The 24528-nt window shown below is 39.3% G+C and overlaps 2 protein-coding genes across 2 annotated transcripts; both read left to right on the top strand.

The window, feature by feature from the left end:
• The first annotated feature begins 1054 nt into the window (after positions 1-1054).
• Positions 1055-5085, top strand: LOC111380696 (LRR receptor-like serine/threonine-protein kinase RPK2). Its single transcript, XM_023004330.1, has one exon. The coding sequence runs from the start codon at positions 1330-1332 to the stop codon at positions 4747-4749; it is 3420 nt and encodes a 1139-aa protein (XP_022860098.1). The 5' UTR covers positions 1055-1329; the 3' UTR covers positions 4750-5085.
• A 3525-nt stretch (positions 5086-8610) lies between these two features.
• LOC111380690 lies at positions 8611-9244 on the top strand. Its single transcript, XM_023004321.1, has 2 exons — positions 8611-8652; positions 8780-9244. Exons 1-2 carry the CDS (start codon positions 8611-8613, stop codon positions 9242-9244), a joined length of 507 nt encoding a protein of 168 aa, XP_022860089.1.
• Positions 9245-24528: the final 15284 nt, after the last annotated feature.

The raw sequence follows: 24528 nt of genomic DNA, 5'->3' as shown, positions 1-24528 counted from the left end.
CGCCTTCCACAAGTACGCGTCAACTTAGACCCCACCACACTCACTCCATCCACCAATGTAGACCTTTAGTTATTTAGAAAATTGAAATTTAATAAATGGAATACGCCTATATAAAATAAAAGGAAAAAGGAAAATGTTTGGAGGCTCATCGGAGGTCGAAGTGTCAAAGATGAGAGAGTAGAAGAATTGGAGAAGATTCTAAAATGTAAAGTAGAATTATTTGTTTAAATTTTTTTTAAAATATAAATATTCATCGATACGTGTTAATCAATAATTTTTATGAATGTAAATTTTTAGTAAATCGATAAATCTCATCAATAAAAATATCTTTCAAATATATGGATGACAAATTCTATGAACAAGAACAAAATCCATTATGTTCCTATTTGACTCCAATTTTGAGGGAAAATGTGATTTGAAATAGTTATTTTTTAGATAATGTGTTGTTAAAAAATAAGGAAATTTTTTGAAAAATTGCGTAAAATTTTTTATTAAAAAATGTGTGATTAAAAAAATATATTTTTAAAAAAAAGTGAAGCGCAAACAGGTGATATATCTAATCCTACGTGTTCAATTATGTTGGTCATTGTTAAGACCAATTTTTTTTATCTGTAAGAGTGTGTTTGATTGACATGAAAAATATCACCTGGAAAAGAAAATGTTTTCCATCTTTTGTGAAAAATAAAAACCACCTCTATCCAAAGAAAATATTTTCCTTAAAAACAAGGAAAATTAGGCATATTTTCAAAAGTTGAAAAATATTTCCCATGGAAAAAATAGCAATCAAACACTCCAAATAGAAATTTGCGTAGAAAACTAATATTTTCCATGGAAAATAAATGTAATCAAAATGTAAATTTTCATTGATCAAAATTTTATATATAAGTATACTGGATATATCCGAGCAAAAACGAAACCAATGTTACAAACAAATACTTCGAGCATGTCCAGGTGACACAAAAATAAGAAAATCAATAACCCATCGCTAAGGACTTGTTAAGACCAAAATTATTTGAATTTAAGGATGTTAAAAGACAAAGGAAGAAAGATAAAAAAAGACTGTGGCAAAGAAAAATGAAATGTGATCAAGAACGCGTTTTCTGAACGAAGAACAAACAAAGAACACAACCACCACTGTTCTCCTCTACTTTTCTCTATCAAAGACTTCTCTTTACTCTTGTTGGACTTTGTTAACAAGAAAATAGTGAAACCAAACCCTAAATTTGGTTCGGGTTTTTCTGTTATTTTTCATCTTCGATTTGAAGAGGGAGACAAGGAAGGGTTCGTGCTTTTCTTGAGCTTTTAAAGGAACCTTTTGGGGTTTGAGTAATGGGTCGTCTTTCTTTTACGATAAAATGGTTCCGTCTGCACAATCCGTTGAAGCTGTTAATTCTACTTTGGGTGTTGTTTTCGATTCAACAGCACACTGTTTGGGGTTCCGATACGGATAAATCTTCTCTGCTGGAGTTCAAGGGTTTAATTTCGGACCCTTCTGGAGTGCTTTCCAGCTGGAATTTGAACAGCCGGGATCACTGTTCCTGGGTCGGGGTTTCTTGCGATTTGGGTTCCCGGGTCGTGGCGTTGAATATCACTGGTGGAGGTAATTCTTTGTCTTGTACTAGAATTTCTCAATTTCCACTTTATGGGTTTGAAATTAGAAGGCCTTGTATGGGTAGCAATAGCAGTACAATTCAAATATTGGGGAAATTATCCCCTGCAATTGCGAAACTTACTGAACTTAAGATTTTGTCTCTGCCTTTCAATGAATTGAGTGGTGAGATTCCTGTGGAAATTTGGGGTATGGAAAAGCTTGAGGTTCTTGATCTGGAAGGGAATTTGATTTCTGGGTCCCTGCCTGTGCAGTTCAAGGGGTTGAAAAATTTGAGAGTTCTTAACCTGGGATTCAATGAGATTTCTGGGGAGATCCCGAGTTCACTCTCAAGTTGTGTGGGTCTTCAAGTCATGAATTTAGCTGGGAATCGAGTGAACGGAACTATTCCGAAGTTTATTGGCGAGTTTAGAGATTTGAGGGGGCTCTACCTGTCCTTTAATCAGCTTGGTGGGCCGATTCCAAGTGAGATTGGGGGTAATTGTGGGAAGCTTGAGCGTTTGGAGCTGGCAGGGAATATCTTGGTTGAAGGTATCCCAACAAGTCTTGGGAATTGCACAGGGTTGAAGACGCTTCTACTGTACTCAAATATGTTAGAGGAGGTGATTCCCAGTGAACTCGGTCAGCTGAGTCAGCTTGAGGTATTGGATATATCAAGGAATAATCTTGGTGGTTCAATACCGTCTGAGCTTGGGAATTGTTCCAAGTTATCTGTCCTCGTGCTGTCAAACTTGTGGGATCCACTTCCCAATGTTTCTAGTTCAAGAGACAGTCTACCGACGGGAAAGTTGCCATTCACAGCTGATGAGTATAATTTCTATGAAGGCACGATTCCAGCTGATATTACTGTTCTCCCTAGCTTGAGGATGGTGTGGGCTCCCGGAGCAACTCTTCAAGGACAGTTGCCAGGTAGTTGGGGTTCCTGTGACAACTTAGAGGTGCTAAATTTGGCTCAGAACTTTTATTCTGGAAAAATCTCTGAGGGTTTTAGCACCTGCAAGAATCTGCATTTCCTTAATTTGAGCTCAAACAGACTCACTGGAGAGATCTTTGACAAAATCCCTGTTCCCTGTATGACTCTCTTCGATATCAGTGGGAATTATCTGTCAGGTTCCATTCCCAAATTCAATAAAACCCAAGCTTGTGCTCCATTCCAATATTTACATGGAGATCCCTCAAAGTTCAATGATTCGGCAACTGCTTATATTTCGTATTTCACATACAGAACTCAAATTGAGACCCCTCTGCCATTATTTGGTGATGGTGATAGTTTTACGGTGTTCCATAATTTTGGTTCTAACAACCTTACTGGCACTTTGCAATCAATGACCATTTCATCTGAACGATTGGGGAAGCAGACTGTTTATGCATTTTTTGCTGGTCAAAACAAACTCAGTGGACCGTTTCCTGGAAGTCTCTTTGAGAAATGTGATCAAGTGGGAGGTATGATGGTTAATGTCAGCAATAATGTGTTATCTGGTGAATTTCCACCAGATTCTAGCACAATATGCAAGTCTCTGATACTCTTAGATGCCTCTCGTAATCAAATTGTTGGTACTCTTCCACCTGGCATTGATAATTTGGTTTCTCTTTGGGCTCTTGATTTAAGTTGGAATCCATTGGGTGGGCAAATCCCTAGCAGTCTTGGCCAAATAAAGAATCTTGAACGACTTTCTTTGGCTGGAAACAACCTGAGTGGTCCCATCCCTGCAAGCTTAGGGCAGTTGTTCGCTTTAGAAGTGCTCGACCTGTCTTCGAACTCTATATCGGGTGAGATTCCTAAAGATATTGCCAATCTGAGGAACTTGACTGTTCTCCTCCTGAACAACAATAACCTGTCTGGGCAAATTCCCCCCTACTTGGCAAATGTGACCACTCTCTCATCATTTAATGTATCCTTCAACAATTTGTCTGGGCCACTTCCTCAGAATGATAATTTGATGAAATGCAACAGTGTACTTGGAAACCCTTTTCTGCAACGCTGCCGTATGGACCCTTCATCGTCTTCGGCCGATCGACAGGGAAGGACAGGGGATTCGCCAAATGATCTGGGCCCTCCATCAAGAATGCCAAGCCAAGAGAGCAGTAGTAGTGGTTTTAACTCAATTGAGATTGCATCCATAACATCCGCGGCGGCCATTGTATCGGTTCTTCTTGCTCTTATTGTCCTCTTCTTTTATAGTAGGAAAAGGAAACCAAGGTCCAGAGTTAGTGGAACTGCTAGGAAGGAAGTGATAGTCTTTACTGACATTGGGGTTCCACTGACATTTGAGAATGTGGTGCATGCCACAGGAAGTTTTAATGCAAGCAACTGCATTGGTAATGGAGGTTTTGGAGCGACATACAAAGCTGAGGTTGCTCCTGGAGTGCTGGTTGCGATAAAACGACTTGCTCTCGGACGTTTCCAAGGTGATCAACAGTTTGACGCAGAAATCAGAACCCTGGGAAGGCTCCACCATCCAAATCTTGTGACCTTGATAGGATATCATGCTAGTGAAACAGAGATGTTTCTTATATACAATTATTTGCCGGGTGGCAATCTAGAGAAGTTTATCCAGGAAAGGTCCACGAGGGCTGTAGACTGGAGGATACTTCACAAGATAGCTTTGGACATAGCACGTGCACTTTCCTACCTACATGATCAGTGTGTGCCACGGGTTCTTCATCGTGATGTGAAGCCCAGCAATATCTTGTTAGATGAGGACTGCAATGCTTATTTGTCTGATTTTGGACTTGCTAGGCTACTTGGAACTTCGGAAACTCATGCCACCACAGGCGTGGCTGGAACTTTTGGATATGTTGCTCCAGAGTATGCAATGACTTGCCGGGTTTCTGATAAGGCTGACGTATATAGTTATGGTGTTGTATTGCTTGAGTTGATGTCAGACAAGAAAGCACTTGATCCTTCGTTCTCTTCCTATGGAAATGGATTTAACATAGTCACTTGGGCGTGCATGCTCTTGCGCCAAGGCTGTGCCAAGGAGTTCTTTACTGCGGGGTTGTGGGATGGCGGCCCACACGATGACTTGGTAGAAATCTTACACTTGGCAGTTATGTGTACAGTCGATACTCTTTCCACCCGGCCCACAATGAAACAAGTTGTAAGACGTTTAAAACAACTGCAGCCCCCGCCCTGTTAGCTTCATATCGAGGTACCATTTTATCGACACTGCTTAATCCGTAGAAAGGCGAGTCCCCTTGTAATTTATGACCCAGCACTTTTATGGAGAAAGTGTTTTGGGTGTCTTCTTGGACTGCCATTAGGTCAGTTCAGTTCACTTCAGTTTAGGTCGTATATTTTAGTTGCTTGTAAATTGTAGTCCAGTTTTCCCCCCATTTTTCCATGAGATGCCCTAGATTGGGGGTTCAGTGATGGTTCTGCAGAAGAGTGCAGATATTTGTTTTCAACCGTCGTTTCTATTTTTTTTGCTGTTCAATAAGGGAACAAAGAATAGGGCTATTTTATGCTCAAGCAATTTCAATTCAATGTAGGAAAACAATACTAAGAACCTGTTCGGCAGGGCTTCTGAAAAATGAAAAGCTATTTTTGAAATTCAGAATTTACTTTTGCATATATTTGAATAATTTTCCTGTTATTTACCATATTTGAGACACGTAAAAATATGACAATTACCCACTCTTTTGATCTGTTGAGGGGGTCATTTTTATGGTACGAATAAAAAAAAAATAAGAAAAGAAATTATTCTACTACCGCTAGGTTTGGAGATAACTCTCAACGTCGAATAAGTTTATCAACATAATACTAATATGCATTTAATTCACCAAAAATTGTACTTATAAATTATTTTCTGCAACAAAATTGGTGGGTCCAATAGTTGGGGATAAAATTCTATTTGTAGCATTAGCAACATCCATGGAGAAATAAAAACCTTTTTCTATCAATAGAGAACAAGGATTTGTTGCATTGCACAAGTTATATTTCCATTCAAAAAACTCTGTTAGAAAGAATGATAAATGCTACACTAAATGCCACTTCATTTTCGGGCAACCCCAATTTAGACAAAGATAAGGATTTTTGAGATTACACATTACTAACTTCTTCTTCTACTATTTCAGCTAAGGCAACACAAAACTGTCAAAATTGTCACCAATGTACATCGGGCCCAAATTTACGTCGAAGTGGCATTCTGACTTGGGCCTCCACGACGTCCACCTCTTCCTCGATAACCTTCTCCACCACGCCCACTGCTAAAGTTCCCACGAGCCCTGAAACTATCATTTCTTATGTAGCCCCGACCCGCATTAAAATTTGGGAAAATTTCATATACAAGACATTAAGTATAGGGCATTTCAAAAATAAGAAAATAAGTATCATATTTCAAAAATCAGAAATTAGCTTAAAAATAAATATAAATATTAATATAATTTCATCTGGAAAACAATCCCGAACAAATAAGCTGAGATACCGTACTATCAGGATTCTCCAAAAAAAGAATAATTCATCTTTCAATCTGATTCCAATAGCCAGAAGATCTGAAAATACATCCAATTACTGTCGGCTCTTGCGGAAGTGACGGTGAAACCGAATTCTGGTCACAAATTGCAGTCGCTGGTCGTATGACGTCGGATTAAAACACATTGTCTCGAATAGTCACTGATTACATTATTCAGGCGTGTAATTAAATTGATCAGGTGTGTAATTGCGATTTATTCATTATAATTTGTCGTTTATTCACGCTAGACAAGCTTCGATTGATCAAAAATGTGATTTTTGACAGAACTGTGATCATGAATATCAGACATTGCTATTCGAAACTGTTGTGACCGTTACGAAAAACATGTGACCCTGGATACAAGATATAACCTCATGCATTCAGTATGCATGGGTGTTTGTGTCTCGAAATATGTGACGTGTTTGAATCTGTGTTTTATGATACTGATGCTCTTGTTTGAATCCAATCATATGCAACAGATCTATACTTAGTTACTGTGACTGGTTATTGCATGTAATTGTGATTTAATTTTGTATGTATTCAATACGTGACAATGATACTTGTGATTCGAGATATGTTTGTTGTGACATTTGACCATTAACGTAATTTTGACCCATTTGCAATTAGATTTAACATATATTTGGATGTTAGACTGATCATGTTTTTGCTAATTTTGCAGAAAATGGGGTTAATTCACGTGTGTCTGTTGAATGGATCACAAATGTCACTGGTGTTAATTGATCGTAGTTGCAAGTATTTGAGGCTTGTCGACACAGTTATGAAAGAGTTTAGCTTTGACCTTGCAAAAGTTGCTGTGACAATGAAGTATGTCTTGGACAGTGATCTGCTTTCAATAGCAATCAAAAGTGACGAGAATGTCTTATCTTACATGGTTTTAAAGGATATGAGTCGTGACCCTGCAAAATATCCAATTCACATCGAGGTGACAACTGCAGATATCGAAAAACAGCCTATTGCGCTATCAGTTGATGTTCAATCGAACGAACATGGGTTTTCATTAACAGATATGTCATCAGACATATGTGGAGCAATAATGGATCCATCTAGTGACAATCTTGAGCATGAGGTCACAGTTGTGGCGGTGGCAGATGCTAGGGAGGTAGAGGAAGGAAGAGTCTTCCGTAATAAGGAGATAATGAAATTGAGCTTGTCATTTTATGCAATCCAAAACATGTTTGAGTACGTGGTTGTTCGGTCCGATAAGAAAGCCTATCTTGTAAAATGTTCACGTGATGAGTGTAATTGGATATGTAGAGCATCGAAATTAGCCAGAACAGATATGTTTAAAATCAGACACATTGCAGAAGGTCACATATGTGCTTCAAATATTGTACTCAGTACTCATAAGCAAGTAACGAAGACAGTTGTGTCAACTTACATTAAGTACAAGTACACATCATCGTGCACAATACGCACCGAATGATATACGTAACGTCATGCTGCATGCATATGGAGTATCTTTGAATTATAGCCAAGCTTGGCGATCTCGAGAGGAAACTCTGAAAGTGCTTAGGGGTGATCCAACTGATTCATTCAATAAGATACCAGCCTTTTTTCTGTGCTACAACAAACAAATCCTAAATCAGTCACAAGTCTAGAAATTGATGGTCACAATAGGTTAAAATATTGCTTCATGGCACTAGGTGCATCTATACGGGGATGGAAACATTGTAGGCCAGTTGTTGTGGTTGATGGCACCTATCTAAATGGACACTATGGTGGCACCTTATTCACGGCATGTACACAAGATGCAAATAACAACATTTATGTACTTGCTTTCGGGATTGGGGATAACGAGAATGATAGCTCCTGGACATGATTTTTTAGACAGTTGAGAAAAGCATATGGGGATAGAGACAGTTTGTGCTTCATGTCGGATCGTCACAACAGCATCAAAAAGGCGATTGAAAATGTGTATCCGGGAGCATGTCACGGGATATGTTCATACCATCTACTACAAAATCTAAAATCACGGTACGGGAGATCAGGACAAAACATAACACAAGCATTCAATGCAGCTGTTCGTGCCTACACACTATTGGAATATGAATATTACATACAACAACTCGGCTCGAATAATGAGAAGATAAGGGGTTATTTGGTACTATACTATACGTTGTCCTATGATGATATTCACATAAATACGTTTAACATGGTACTGTACACTATATGATACACATTTCCATATTTTTGTTTGTAGGACGAAGTTGGACCTAAAAGATGGTCACGTTTCCACATACCTTCAAACCGGTACTCCACAATGACATCGAATATTGTGGAGTCGGTTAATGCGGTCACAAAGTCTGCCAAGAACTACCCTATTCTGGCTTTGTTGGAGTCATTGAGACAAATTCTACAATCTTGGTTCTGTAGACACAAGGAGGACGCCCAAGGCACTTTTACAACCTTGTCAATTAAGTATGAGAAGAAGATGAGGGAAATGAGTACAGATATGAGAAACTTGAGGGTAAACTTGATTACTGTACCTAATCTATAATCTGTGACTTACCTGAACTGATCGGTGACATGTGCTGTGACTTCTGCTGTGATCTGTACCGTTGTGTTTCAGTAATATTTGTGCAATATTATATATAACTACATGACATGCAATTTCATCTGTGTCCTACTTTTTAATTACGTGACTTGTTATGCCCATAACTTGAGTCTATAACTGTTGGTTTCCCCTATTAATCAGGCAATGTTCTCAATTAGCGGTGAAAGTTCCTCCTTCGTTGTTGATATAGAAAGTCGGACATGCACATGTAGGATGCTTCAAGTTGATCAACTACCTTGTCCACATGCTTTGGCTGTGTTTGCGAGTATGAAGATGGATCCATATGAATACTGCTCCTACTACTACACAAGTGAAGCATTCAGAAATGCATACCAAGAAACCATTTTTTCGGTAGGAAATCCAGCTGAATGGATAGTGCCAAATGATGTCCATGACATAGTTATAATTGCACCTAATCAAAAGCGAAGTTGTGGAAGGCCTACCGAGAAGAGATTCAGACCAACGTATGAGGAAAACATAATCGTCAAATGCGGTCGGTGTGGTGAAAGTGGTCACAATCGTAGAACATGCAGCAGCTTAGTTCCGTTGAGTCAAAGCAACAAGAATAAAGAGAGTAAGAGGATGAAGACTGGAAATACATATTGATATATTTTTTATAATTTCCTCGTTTTTTCATTCATTGATTTTTTGTAAACGTAGGATGCACAACATTGGATAACACATATTAATGATCTGTGATCATTCTACAATAACATGTGACTAGTATGCATTAACTATGATCATTATTAATGACATGTGACCAGAATGCAGTGACTTGTGACCAATATAAAATGATCTGTGACCAGAATGCAGTGACCTGTGACCCCTGTGCAATCAACTGTGAAGTGGTTCAGTTACAATTAGCTGTGACAAAAGTATGAAATGATCTGTAACAAATCTTCAATGACCTGTAACTAGATTGGAATGACTTGTGATAATTCTTCATGACCTGTGAACAATATACAATGACTTGTGACCAGGATGCAGTGACCTGTGACAATGGGAATTGACCTGTGACCAAATTACACAAACCAGTGACCTGTGAACTGCAGATAATCCTAAAAACTGATGACCTGTGATAATCCTAAAAACTGCAGGTAACATGTGAACTGTGACCAGGGTGCAGTGACCTTAACAATGGGAATTGACTTGTGACCAAATTACACAAACCAGTGACCTGTGAACTGCAGATAATCCTAAAAACTGGTGACCTGTGATAATCCTAAAAACTGCAGGTAACCAGTGACCTGTGACCAGGGTGCAGTGACCTTAACAATGGGAATTGACCTGTGACCAAATTACACAAACCAGTGACCTGTGAACTGCAGATAATCCTAAAAACTGGTGACCTGTGATAATCCTAAAAATTGCAGGTAACCAGTGACCTGTGACTTGTGACCAGGGTGCAGTGACCTGTGACAATGGGAATTGACCTATGACCAAATTACACAAACCAGTGACCTGTGAACTGCAGATAATCCTAAAAATTGGTGACCTGTGATAATCCTAAAAACTGCAGGTAACCATTAAATTTTGAGACTTTGTCCTCGATAAGTTGTCAATATAGCAAAATATGATATATAGTGGAACTTCTGAAACAACATTGTAGTAAAGTCCCCAAACATTAATGAACTTTTTGATATAGACAGACAAAAGTAAGAATTGCGTTGTCATTACAAATGAATTTCCAAAACACGAGACAATGTTTCCATCTATTACAACATGTTACTTCTAATTGCACTATCACTCTAAAACAATGCTTTCCCCACCAGTAGGCTGCACCGGCTTTCTAGTCTTCCCGATTTCGCGATGTTTGAACAACAGTGAAGCTACATCCAACCGAGCTCTCCTCGCATCAAACTTCATGGGCATGGATCCTATATCGTCATGTAACAGGTACTCGGCGTACTTGACCACATAAATGCCACAATCATGTCTAGGAACGCAAAAAACAGACTATTAGCTATGAAATCCAGCATGTTATAATATGCTTAACTGTTAGTAGAGGGAAAAAAACTTACCCATTTTTCTGTTGGGGAAGAGAGAAATCAAAATCCACATTCAACTCCATGGAATCTTTTTTCCATATTTCAACACATTTCATGAGATGCGGAAGCATGCTGACAAAGGGTTCAATTCCAGTATGGACTTTGATATCATTGTATGTCTTCCTGGACGAATTCAATAAATGCAACGTATGTGCCTTTATGTCCAACACTCCAAGCATCCAATGTGCTTTGTTGGTAGGCAGAAGTGGGATAAACACAAGGTCGACTTCAGCCCATGGAGTGCTCAATGGAATTCGTGCACCGATAATATCGTCAATCAGACTATCATCCGTGACAAGAACATTTGCATCATCCTTGAAACTAGGATACATGTGCTTGAGCTTGGCCTGGAACAACGAGTCCGTTGTGGTAGCTACAAATTTGAAATCTCTCGCACTTCTTGCCAGTTGACGTATATAATAGAAGCACACGTCCATATGCTATAGAGATGAAAGTACAATAAACAATTTAGAAACCATATATGCACCAGAAAACACGATGCAATAAGCTGTTAATTTGATGTGTGACTCGACTAGAATGTGTGATCACTACAATTTGTAGTTAGTGACCAATCAATAACTGAACCCGGACGTAATAAAGACGTGTGCTATACTGTTGCACCTGCAGATATGTGTTTTCCTCTCCAGCGCGAATTGTGACCTACTGTTCGTGTGATTTGTGACTCAGGCATCAGCCATGACTTACTGTTCACGTGATCTGTGACCTACATATCATCTGTGACCTACTGCTCGTGTAATCTGTGACCCATGCTCTGTGTGACCAGTATACAAAAAACTGTGACTAATGTGACCTGTACTGTGACATACCCTTTAGAACTGGTACTTTTGTGTAGTAACTTACCGAACTAGTCAACAACACTTCCCTGGATACAAGTTCGTACCACCATGTCTTGTTTCCCACCAAGTACTGACCAATGGAAAAAGGTGGACGGATGACATCATCTTTATCATTGAACTTCTTCCTGCAAATGAGAAGTACGAATCATTATTTGGAACATTATGAAAATAGGACAACAATTTCGTACTTGTTATGCGGTTTGTATCCTCTTTGAAACCAATTTTGAAAGTCAGCAACATCTGCATCTTGTACATTCTGATTGTAGTGTTCGAAGACCACTATGTTTCCTGAAGATTTCATTTGTTTCATTTCGTCGGCAACATAAGGGGACTGAAGTGCTTTAGCTGGCTTTAGAGCCCTCTTCACCGGCCATCCAGAACTTGGTGCAGCCTCAGGTGAGTGCTGCATAATAAAATGTGTTTTTTAATATGTGACATGCATTAATAAAAAAAATACATAAATTTTTTGATACCTCTTGCTGAAAACATTCCGTGTCCTTTAAAACATCGGATATGACAGATTCCACTTGCACTTCAACTTTCTTAGATGTTTTTGCAACAATCTGGCTTGGTTGTGTGAATCCAAGACCGAGATCAAAAGATGGAGGTTCAATAGAACATGGAAATTCAACTGCACACACAGAGTCAACCTTCGTTTTGCCTTTCGAATTAACACTTCGTTCGACTTTTGCAGCCTGAAAATCAGAACAAAAATACATTTGATGAGAAGTGTATATCAAACGGTTTGTGGTAACAGACATATAAGAGGCAATCACAGTTGGGGTACTGACTTCGCATGTTGGTCTAGATCCTACAACAATTCCTGGTCCTGCGTTCTCTCTGAATTTTTTCATAATTTCTTCCATTGAACTAGATATCAATGTAGTCACATAATCAGACATACACTGCATGTGTGCTTTGATGTCCAACATGTCAGTACGAATTTTACCTTGCATACGAACTAGCAGCTTCAGTTTCCTTTACTGATCAGACTTTAAAGATGACACCTGTGACTGCATTGACTTGAGCAGTTTGCTTAGCAACCGATTCTCAGACTGTAGATCAGATATCTGCTCTTTGAAATAATTCTTCAATTCGTCGACCACCTGCATCACATGAATACCTATAATCAGTAAACTTATGATGATGAATTATAACATTGATCTGTGATCAGCAGTGAAATGTGTATTGGTATGTGACCTAATCACTAAAACCTGTGACCTGAATATGCGACCTGAATTTTTATGTGACTGTTTCGCGCGGGTTAGTCGCTTACAATTAAAAGGGGTCAGACGATTGTGTAAGGGACAAACCTCTTGAGACAAAGTCCCAAAAATGGGTGTTCTTTTATTAGCGATGACTTTACAATTGGAAATGAAAAACAACGTGCGTCCAAGGGGCGCAAGTACACGAGTTACTGAAAGAAAAGTGTTTAAGTCTAAAAGCTAAGGAAATGAAAATTACATATTCTCTGTTCGAGAGTTTTGGATTCGGTCCCTTTTTTCTATGTCCTTTCTCCCTTTTATACTTCATAGACGATCTCTTTGTGATTAACCACTCTAAAAATTGCTTGATCGTCCTATAACTACCCACTTTCTTCGTAGTGGCCATTTTGTCATGAAAACTGCCTTTCAACTGCTGCCATTACCTTTTATCGTTCAACCACTTTCGATTGAATTCCTTGAATCGTGGAACGTGATAGGGCTGCTTTAACAACTGCTTTGATAACTGCATTTCTTGATAACCAAGACGCGTTATATTCATTGATACCTTGGGCGACTTGAAGGTTTGGGCGAGAATAGAGTAACAGTTCTGGGCGACCGTATGACACTCTATTCGTTCAGATCCTGGGCGACTTGCAAACTTGGGCGATGGCGTTACCGCATTCTTGGGCCTCCTTATTTGGGCATTCATCTTGATTTGTTCGATTGGGCTTCGTTCTTTGAGCTATCTGATTTGGGGATCCTCCAATTGGGCTTCACTCCTTGGGCTGTTCAATTTGGGCTGAATTTTTATGTGTCAACAATTACCCCCCAATATGGCAGAATTAATAATAATTATTGAATTTTGCCATATTCACTTTGTGTTTCCAGCAACATTCGAAATTCCCAAGAATTTCAATCATTGTTTTCTTCTATAACTTGAAAAGGTGCGTCGTTTTGCAAACCCTTATAAACCCCAAACACGTCATTTCACTGCTACCAAACCACGCCTCATATTTTTTACATCTCTTTCACGATTCACTGTTCATCTTTTGCTTCCTTACTACGTAACCCTGAAAAGCTTCGTTTTCCTACTAATCCCTCCATTAGGTTCTTTAAGGAACCCTTTAATCTCTGTTCTCCAATCCACTGCATCTCCATCTTGTATACAGTGAAGTTCAATTTTTCTCACCCTTCTTTGAGTTACGGGCAATATGGTTCCATACTCACAAGTAGACTTCCAATTCAAGACCTTTGAGTACCCTGAAGCAATTTGGGCTAACTCATTTACCACGTCGTTATATATCCTATTAACGCATTGAAGTTCTACTTGATCGAATTCCTCTAATAATTCTTGGACGATCTCATATTGACTTATAATGGAATCACTTTGGCATTTAAAATCACCGATCAATTGATGTATCACCAATTGAGAATCACCCCTAACGATCACATTTCTTACTCCCATATCTATCATTAGTTCTAGGCCTACAATTAAGGCTTCATATTCGGCCTGATTGTTGGTGCACATTCTGTCTAAGGTGAATGCAAACTTGTAGCAAATCCCTAAAGGATTAATCAATGCTACTCCTACTCCTGCACCTTTAGAGGTTTTTGACCCATCGAAATACAACACCCAAGGTTTTAACTCGAACGAATTGATTTCTAGTTCGATTTCTTCAGGCATGTCAAGGCATGGATGATCGGCTAGAAAGTTAGCCAAAGCCTGATTTTTGACTGCCTTTTGAGGTATATATTGTATTTCAAACTCTGATAAAGCTAGTGTCCAAAGGCCTACCATTTGGTGTAAAATAGGGCGCGAGAACATATACTCAACTAAATTTACTTTAGAAATTAAATAAACGGTTACGGGCCGTAAATAAGCCCTTAATTTTGTACATGTGAAATACAATGCAATACATAATTTTTCAATAGCAGAGTAATTACATTCACATTTCGTTAACCGTCTACTTAAGTAGTAAATTGCCCTTTCTTCACCAAATTGGTCTTCCTGTGCGACCATTCTAGCTATTGATTCCTTTTCAGCCGATACATACACTTTCATTGGCCGTCCTTGGATTGGTGACACCAACACTGGTGGACTTGATAGATATGTCTTCAACCTTTCAAAAGCCTTTTGATGTTCTTCTTTTCAGACGAATTCGTCCTGATTTTTCAGCTTTAATAGCGGCGAAAAGACTTTAGTTCGCCCTGCACAGTTAGAAATAAAGCGTCTTAAAAAATTTTCTTGGCCTAGAAACCTTTGCAACTCCTTTTTATTGCTAGATGATTTGGCTTCTATGATAGCCTTCGCTTTATTTTTATCAAGTTCAATCCCTCTCTTGTGTACTAAGAAACCAAGAAAGTTCCCTGCATTAACACCAAATGCACACTTCAAGGGATTCAACTTTAGCTTATATTGCCTCATTCGTTCAAACGAACATCTTAACTGTTCGAAATGGTCCTCTTCTTTAATGGACTTGACTACTATGTCGTCTACATACACCTCAACAAACTTGCCTATCATATCATGAAAGATTAAATTCATCGCCCTTTGATAAGTTGCCCCTGCATTTTTTAGGCTGAAAGGCATAACCACCCATTCAAAACATCCTAGAGGCCCAGGGCATCTAAAGGCAGTTTTGTGTATGTCTTCTTCAACTATATAAATTTGATTGTATCCTGAATACCCATCCATGAAAGAATACATGACATGTCCGGCAGTTGAATCTACTAAAGAATCCACCGTGGGCATTGGATATTCATCTTTGGGTGTAACTATGTTTAAATTCCTAAAGTCTATACACACCCTTAGTTTACCATTCTTTTTTAGTACTGGCACAATATTCGACAATCATTCAACATATCTGGCTGTTCTTATAAAACCTGCTTTCAATAATCGCTCTATCTCTTTCTTAATCTCAGGGAGTACATTAGGAGCGAAACGCCTAGGAGATTGCCTATGAGGTTTAAAATTAGGCTTAGTTGGTAACCTGTGTTCCACCAAATCTCTATCTAAACCAGGCATTTGATCATATTCCCAAGCAAAACAATCTTTGTACTCTTTTAACAAAGCGATTAATTTGTTACTAACCTCTTGGTCGAGCATCTGGCTGATGAACGTTGGGTGATCTTCTCCTTCATCGCCAATATTTACTTTGATCAGAGGGTCTTGTGCTTGAGCGTATCCAGGTTTGGTAATCCGCATCACTTCGTCGTCCAGTTCTCTTGTAAGTACTTCATCTTCCAAACAGTCCACTTTGTTGACTTCTCGGCCAAGGCTTTGCTCTAACTCGAATACTGCCAACTTGCTTTGTGCGACGACCTGAGTTTCTTCCCCGTCTTGTACTACTCTGACAGGTCCATAGTTTCCTTCGTACATGAACTTTTCCATCGAGTTTGCTTCCGCGACAAAAGGCCTATGATCGGCCTGTACCACCTCTGCTTCGCCTTTGTCATTCCAAAAAATCAGGCATTGATGGAGGGACGAGGGTATACAGCGACTTCCGTGTATCCAATCTCTTCCTAGGAGCACGTTGTAACTAGTAGGACCATCTATTACAAAGAAGACAGTGGTCCTAGTAGTCGTACCTATATTTATGTCTAATGGCATAACTCCCTTAGCTGAAGTTGCTCCTCCATTGAAGCTAGTGAGGATGACTTCTGTAGGAATCATGTCACCCTCTATTTTTGCGAACTTTCTCATCATCCTAGATGGAATGGTGTTTATAGCTGCTTCATTGTCGACAAGCACTTTTGCCACTGGGACGCCGTTAACTAGAGCTTTAACGTATAACGGCCTCAAGTGTTTAATCAATTTCATGGCTGGCCGTTTAAAAATAACCTTTTCGACAGCCTCTATTTCTACCTCTTACTTGTTTTCTGTCGAATTATCCCCCTGTGATAAGTCGACGTGCAGTATGTCACGCTGATCCTCTGTCCCCTGAACTTCCTTCTTACTTTTTTCTAATGCTTCCTCATCAGTTATCCAACCTATGGGAGGAGGCATTATTCTTGGAGGTGACCCATACTTTTCAGAGCGAGGCACTCTCTTCTTCCTTTTGGGTGTCCCGTACAGTACGTAGAAATCGAAAGGACGCCCAGATGGCTCCCCCAATAAGTCTACTTCGCGAACTCCCTTTTGATGTAGTTGCTTAAACAGAGTGTTGCGCGATACTCCTCTCTTTTTCCTTTCTGCATCTAGGTCGATTTCTTCTTCAATGTATGTCATCCCATCGTCCTCCTCGTCGTTGTAGGCCTCTCCAGAAGTCTGGCCTTCTTCACATACCAACACGCAAGCTTCTCCTTCGTTATCTTCCCTCTCTTCTTCCTTTTTCTTATTCTTGAATTCATTGGCCAGTAGGTAATTATTGGCCACAACAGGAGGCAACGTACTGAATTGGATAGCAAGGGGCTGATCTGGATCTTCTTCATCCCTTCTGTCCCGCTCAAGCTTTGATCTCCCAGAAGAAGTTTCTGGCAGTTCTTTCATTGATTCATCTGTACCGGTCTCTTCACTATTCTTGAGGACATTTTGATTGGCTACCTTGAGTAATATAGTCGCTTTAGGATATGTCATTCCTTGTTGCTGCCTCATCATCCGTCCGTAGTTTCGTTGGAAACGCCTTTGTTGGGTCCTAGTCATCTCATCGAAGGGTATTGCCCTTCCTGCACTGTACTGGAATGAATGCCATACATTTGGCCGGCGAGGTTGCGGCCTAAATGTTCTTTCAGTATCTGCTGGTCTGAACTGCCTTTCAAAAGGTGGTCCTCTATAGAATGATGTACCTCGCCCTCTACCAGGCTGAATGTTTGGGAAGAAGGCAGGGCGATGAGGATGTTGCCATGTCCCTGGTTTCTCCGTGTTTCCATTTACTTCTCTTTTACACCTTGTACACAGGACGTCTTCGTCCTTTTTTGGTTCTTTTTCCTTGATTCGTTCAAAGACGCTGGGATGTGGCCTAGGATCTTCTTCTCCGTCATCTACGACCAGTTTGAATTTTGGTAACTTATTCTTGAATCCAGATTTTACCATGTTTACTCCAAGTGGCTGTGGGAAAGGATTCTCGTCCACTGCCATCTTTTTCTTATCATCGAACGTAATTCGTCCTGATTCAATGGCATCCTGCAATACATGACGAAAAATCAAGCAATTGTTAGTCAAATGTGGCCATGCATTATGCCACTTACAATATTTTTTACCCTTAATTTGTTTCGGGTTTGGCAGTTTGTGCTCAACTTTATCTACTTATCCCTTTATAATTTATCGAATATAAGGTCAGCTTTGGTCACGTCGAACGAGAACGTTCTAGCCTTTATGTTTCCATCCTTTATGGGCTCATCTCTGCCCGATGGTCTAGGCTTGGCCATTATGGGATAAGTATATGTATCCCCTTTGACCAATTCGTCATACCTAATCACGTTCGCACTCAACTGGAAAAGATCAGGGAACTCTTTGTCCTGGAACTTCTTTTTTAAATTGAAGCTCAAGCAGCCTTGAGCGATCTTGACAAATTCTTTTTCGGGTAGAGGTACAAAACACTTGCTTCTTGCTGTCTTGAACCTTTGGAGAAAACTTTCTGCCCATTCATTTGGCATTTGACGTAAATTCGCCAAATCGGCCAAAGTGACTTCAGACTCAATTTTATAAAATTGAGCGTGAAACAACTGTTCCAATTGTTGCCATGTTTGAACAGAGTTCGCTGGCAAGTTGATGAACCAGGAGAAAGCTACTCCTGTTAACGAACTAGGGAAAAGTCTCATTTTATGGTAATCGGTTACATCACCACTTTGCAATGTGAACCGCCCTATATGTTCTAGAGTAGACACCTCTCCTAAACCGGTAAACAGTGAGAATTCTGGCACTTTGTATCCTCTAGGCCATGGATATGCTTGGTCTACCCAATCAGGGTATGGCTTTGTGTACGTCGGCCTAATGACGGGACGCACCCCAAAAGCCATCTGATCCTGTAGGATTTCCATAATCTGGTTCCTCAACATGACATTGGGGTCATATGGAATTCCTACAGGTTGGTTAACCGGTTGGTTCGCATGAGGCCTAATGTTTGGTCCTTGATTGGCAACAAAATTACCATGATTAGGGCCATTACCATTAGCCTGAACATCTACTCTTTCGTTATCACGTGGAATATTCTGTCCATTATTTAGGACATTATCTCTCACGTTTGGATTACCCCCCAGGTTAGGCATACCACTATCATTGCTTTGATTTGGCACTGTAGTACCTCCTTGGTTTGAAGTAGATGGACCAGAAAGCGGTTCTACCCCTTGACTCAGATTTAGGACCGAGGGATTATGTCCCACGATCGTCCTAGTCTGAAAGTGATTTGTAAGTGGTATAGCCGGTTGACATATTTGGCCTACTAACTTATTCATCGTTTCGTTCAACATCTTTAGTTGTTTGGCCATGTTGTCATAGTGTACATTCCCATTTTGTGTAAATCTTTCCATATTATGAATACTTCGAAGATTTACCTGTTCAACGACGTCTTGTGTGAGTTCTCCAAGTAATGCACGCATGGTTCGAGGACTCAACTCCTTCATTGGTTCATAACGACTGTTACTGCTCTGATTTTGTCCATCTGCTCGTGGAGAGGCATGCTGCTCCTCATATCGCTCGATTACAGACTGGATTCCTCCCTGACTTGCTGCTTTCTTATCGGATCTCTGAGGCATATTGTTTCCCTTTTTGTACTTTCAACACCTAACACCACTGTCCCACCGGGCGTGCCAAATTGTTTCGCGCGGGTTAGTCGCTAATAATTAAAAGGGGTCAGATGATTGTGTAAGGGACAAACCTCTTGAGACAAAGTCCCAAAAAGGGGTGTTCTTTTATTGGGAATGACTTTACAATTGGAAATGAAAAACAACGTGCCTGCAAGGGGCGTAAGCACACGAGTTACTAAAAGAAAAGTGTTTTAAGTCTAAAAGCTAAAGAAATGAAAATTACATATTCTCTGTTCGAGAGTTTTGGATTCGGTCCCTTTTTTCTATGTCCTTTCTCCCTATACTTCATAGACAATCTCTTTGTGATTAACCACTCTAAAAATTGCTTGATCGTCCTATAACTATCCACTTTCTTCGTAGTGGCCATTTTGTCATGAAAACTGCCTTTTAACTGCTGCCATTACCTTTCATCATTCAACCGCTTTCGATTGAATTCCTTGAATCGTGGAACGTGATAGGGCTGCTTTAACAACTGCTTTGATAACTGCATTTCTTGATAACCACGACGAGTTATATTCATTGATACCTTGGGCGACTTGAAGGTTTGGGCGAGAATAGAGTAACAGTTCTGGGCGACCGTATGACACTCTATTCGTTCAGATCCTGGGCGACTTGCAAACTTGGGCGATGGCGTTACCGCATTCTTAGACCTCCTTATTTTGGGCCTTCATCTTGATTTGTTCGATTGGGCTTCGTTCTTTGGGCTATCTGATTTGGGAATCCTCCAATTGGGCTTCACTCCTTGAGCTGTTCAATTTGGGCTGAATTTTTATGTGTCAACAGTGACCAAATGGACTTGTGACATGATAGATGAAATTAGAAGAGCTTACATCTTTTGACGGCATATCCTCTGAATCAGTGGTGTCATCTAACTTACGCTCCCCACTTGGAGAATCTTCATGGATTGATGTCCCCTTCCAACTGGGTGGTGCGTCAACAAAGTCATCATCATCAATGGGGAGATCAGAGTGTCCCAATCATCCATCAGTTATCAAAAGCATGGGAGTAGATTGTTTTATTCCTGAATTACTTGGTTTTGTACTAGTCCCAGCACGATGATCTGATCGGTGTATGCTACCACCCGTTCTCTTCTCCCCATGAGACCGATCGGGTAGGATAGGTTTCTCATACTGCACCTGACTCATGTATGGCATTGCCATTTCAGCTGGTGGGGGGTCCAGGTCACATATTTCCAATTGACATTCATCTCACAACAAAAAGTGCAATGTCAACAACCAAAAATTATGTATGAACAAACAGATATAGTTTTGCACATCACACATATTCAATTTGTTTCCATTAATTGTGATATAACAAGGGCTGGCACTGTGAAAATGTCTGTGACCTAGTATGAAATGATCTGTGACATAATGAATAAATCTGTGACTTCGAGAATGCAATTTGTGACTTGACGAAATATATTTGTGACCTAAGAAATATGATCTGGAACATGAAAAAATGTGCCAGTTTAATATTTTGAAACCAGTACTGCTGCATCGGTGGTCACTTACGTCCAGATTGGAGAAGCATTCAGGCCCCTCAAGCTTCACAGCCGAAGGGTAATCATCAGCCGTCCAGTTCATTATCCTGGGGTACACTCTGGAAATCCTTCTCACCATGTATCCATCGAGACTGGGAATTATCTCGTAAATCCACACTTGAAAGGCTACAAGCAAGCCTCTGAGTCTGTAATGTGTTGATCTCTTACTCAACCCCTCCCTCAATGAATTTACTAGTTTGTCGAACAGCGACTTACCCCATGGAACCACATTCATCGCACTAAAATCTTCAACTAGTACAAATAAGAAGTGATCCACAGCTTTCTTGTAATCTCTCGGATGTAGATAAGACATTATAAAATACAATGCACCTAGCATGGAAACATCCTCATCCAGAATGTCAGTAGAACCAAAAAATGCGTCCTTGACATTTTCATGAGTAACATTTTTCAACGTTGAAAAATACAAATTTTTCAATCGTGATGGAGTCTTCTCCATCCTACTTATGTCATCATCCCCGACGTATCTCAGACCAGTCACCAAACAAAATTCTGAAATTGAGAACTGTACGAATCTTCCAGCTATGTTGAACCACAACTCACTCTCATTAGGTTGTTGCACTTGTCTCAGCAGTAAGTAGTGTATCAGCTGAGATTGGATAACAATTTCCTCGCATTGCAGGAAGTGAGCGAAACACGTATTCTGAAGGATTCGACGTTGGGCTTCATTGAGATTGTTTTTGAAGTTCGACACCACACCTTTGACGAGGGTAATTATAATTTTACCCGGAAACCAACTCTTCTCGGGTATAATGTATCTCCAGGCCTGCAACAACGACCACAATAAAACTCATCAGTTTGGTCGCAGGTGAAAATCCAGGTAGACCCAAACATCAACATATAGGTCACAGATCCCCTCCACCAAAAAATAAATCAACAACACACATACAGAACGACACAATAGCGTTCCATAATTCACAAATGAACAACCATTTTTGAAAAAAAATTAAAAACCCTTACTACAATAAGGCATTTCGATTACAAATCCACACAACATACATCACAAATTCAAAAATACTTCATCAATACAAATTACCCATCGATTAAAATGAAGATAGGTATGCTCGAAATAAGTGAACAATTGAAAAATATCAAAAACCACCTTCTTCAACGACTGTTTTGCGACAGAACATCTGGATTTTTGTCTTTTAGAGGATGATTCCTTTTGCACTTCATCCAACTTCATTTTACCTCTTCTTCCTGACTCGTGGATTCCAGTTTTCTCCCCACGTTTCCCACTGCCTGAACGAGTCATCGTTGAAGTTTTAGAATACTTCAGTTAAACTGTGACCACTGCTTTGGGAAGGAATGTAAAAAATATGTGACCGACAGTGGAAGAAGTTGTTCGGGGAATCGCCGAAGAACACCGACAGTGATGAACACGGTTTGGATGAACACCGATTTAATCGAAAAATGGGATACGTGAGGGACGTGGGTTTATATGGAAATGACGGTTTTATGGAAAGGACGTGCAAGGAGTTTTTAAAGAAAATACAGTTTCTAAAATTTGAATTACGTGAGTTTAGGGAGAGATAGTTATTAAATAATTTTAAATTAATTAGGAAATGAAAAAAAAAAATCCGATTAGTGAAATATTAAACTTCCACTCTTATTTGGGAAATATGAATAGATAAACTATGGGTTTATGTAATTGCCACTTAAAATTTGTTTCGAAAGCCACCACGAGCATAAGTAAAATGGCCCCTTCCACTACCAACTCTAACAGAAACATCATCTATATCATATTGGGTGAATATGCGTGTCCTGGAAGTATATTCTAAAGAATGCTCTTCTATACAGAATACTTATTGAATCAGAAATCGAAAACTAAATATACTTTAACTTACCTCGAGGAGTAGTAGTCCTCTTTATTTCGACAACAGCTTGAAGATCGTCAATAATTATGGGTGAAGCCTCAATTGTCTTATCATTGATGCAAATAAACAGAGGCATAATTCTTCAAAGTACTAGACAATAAGTTCTCTGAAGTAGGAAAATTATCCACATTATACATGCTAAAACAACAGAGCCATGAAATTAAAATAGTGAAAGATTAGAAGCCAAAACGAAAGCATTTAACGCTTGAAGCAGAAGACATTTAAGGAATACACTCCTTTCTGGGCCTCTGACCGACCCAACCAATACGTGTGTGGATGTTGGAACATTTAACTCATAATTGACAACAATTTTTTAAAACTTTTGGTTCAAACTACTTTGTAGTTTCACCTCACTTTAATTCTTAAAGGCAGTTTAAAATGCAACAACGATCAGCTTGGATACATGTCTGCCATAAGATGTAACCAAATTTCTCAAATCATAACATGGAGTCACCAGGAGAAAAGAAGTTTAACGTATATTTTATGTGCAATACGTGAAAATAGCCACTAAGAATGCTTGCAAGTCTGGACCAGACCTACGTGAATACATGCATACATCTGAAATTGTTGAAAATACGTTCTCTTTGTCATTCCGAAAAACTGTTTTTCAAAACATAAAATTGAAAAACGTGTTTACTTTGAAATTTTGAGATTTTTTTTTACAATATTTTATTTAAGAAATATGATTATTCAATACAATTTAATAGTTTGATGTAAATGTAGTAATAAATAATATATAAATTTTGAAATTGGTGAATCTTAAAATATTTTTTGGCAACACAGTTCACTAGATACTATTATAAGTTTACGTACCATGACCAGCAGGCACTAAACAAAATATAAAGTACATCCAAACTATCATGTACGACGTTTTGAGTAGTCATTCTACATTTGTGTAGTAATTTGATCCCTGACTTATCCCATTTGAGCTGTTTGACTAGCATCAAAATGTATTACTTTTTTTTATCTTGAATTGACTCCGGCATGTCTTGAAACACCATATTCTCCTCTGAATACTGTACGAACAACTTATCTAAAGCGTACTCCTGACATATAAAGTTGTTTACTGCGCAACATGCAGTATGAATTTGTCTTTGCCTACTAAGTGGATAATTGGTAATCAACTTGAAAATAGGAAATCTTGTTTTTAAAACTCCAATGCAAAGTTCAATAATGTTACGGCATGAAGAGTGTCCATAATTGAACAATTCTTCCTTTCCACGTAGCTTTCTCCGTCCAACATAGTTACGCAGATGATATCTATGACCTCAATAGGGGGCAAGAAATCTTGATATGTTTGGATATCCAGAATCAACAAGGTAAAATTGATCTGAAAAAAAAAGGCTTATACAGTGTAACGCTATAAAAAAATTCGCAATAATTATTTGACGTATACGAATGTATCTCCTCGTGGCATTGGAAAGTTGTTCGAGCTTCTTGTGACTGCATCAAAGAATACTCGCGAATCATTAGCAGTATCTTCCCAACCACAATACACAAATGTGAATTTCATATCAAAATCACATGTCAACGTCAGATTTTGTGTTACATTTGTTTTCCTTCCTTGAAAAGATGTTTGTCTTGATGCAGGAGTCCAAGCT

Source organism: Olea europaea, unplaced genomic scaffold (genome assembly GCF_002742605.1).
Source record: "Olea europaea var. sylvestris unplaced genomic scaffold, O_europaea_v1 scaffold2183, whole genome shotgun sequence".
NCBI classification, from domain to species: Eukaryota; Viridiplantae; Streptophyta; class Magnoliopsida; order Lamiales; family Oleaceae; genus Olea; species Olea europaea.
The sequence above is the reverse complement of the archived record's forward strand: the minus strand, read 5'-3'. Positions and strand labels throughout refer to the sequence as shown.

Bases quoted from the DNA above. Each gene is read 5' to 3' on its own strand.
- LOC111380690 (XM_023004321.1), top strand. From the start codon at position 8,611: ATGTGCTGTGACTTCTGCTGTGATCTGTACCGTTGTGTTTCA. The intron at 8,653-8,779 runs GTAATATTTGTG...CCTATTAATCAG, and splicing joins ATCTGTACCGTTGTGTTTCA to GCAATGTTCTCAATTAGCGG.
- LOC111380696 (XM_023004330.1), top strand. From the start codon at position 1,330: ATGGGTCGTCTTTCTTTTACGATAAAATGGTTCCGTCTGCACAATCCG.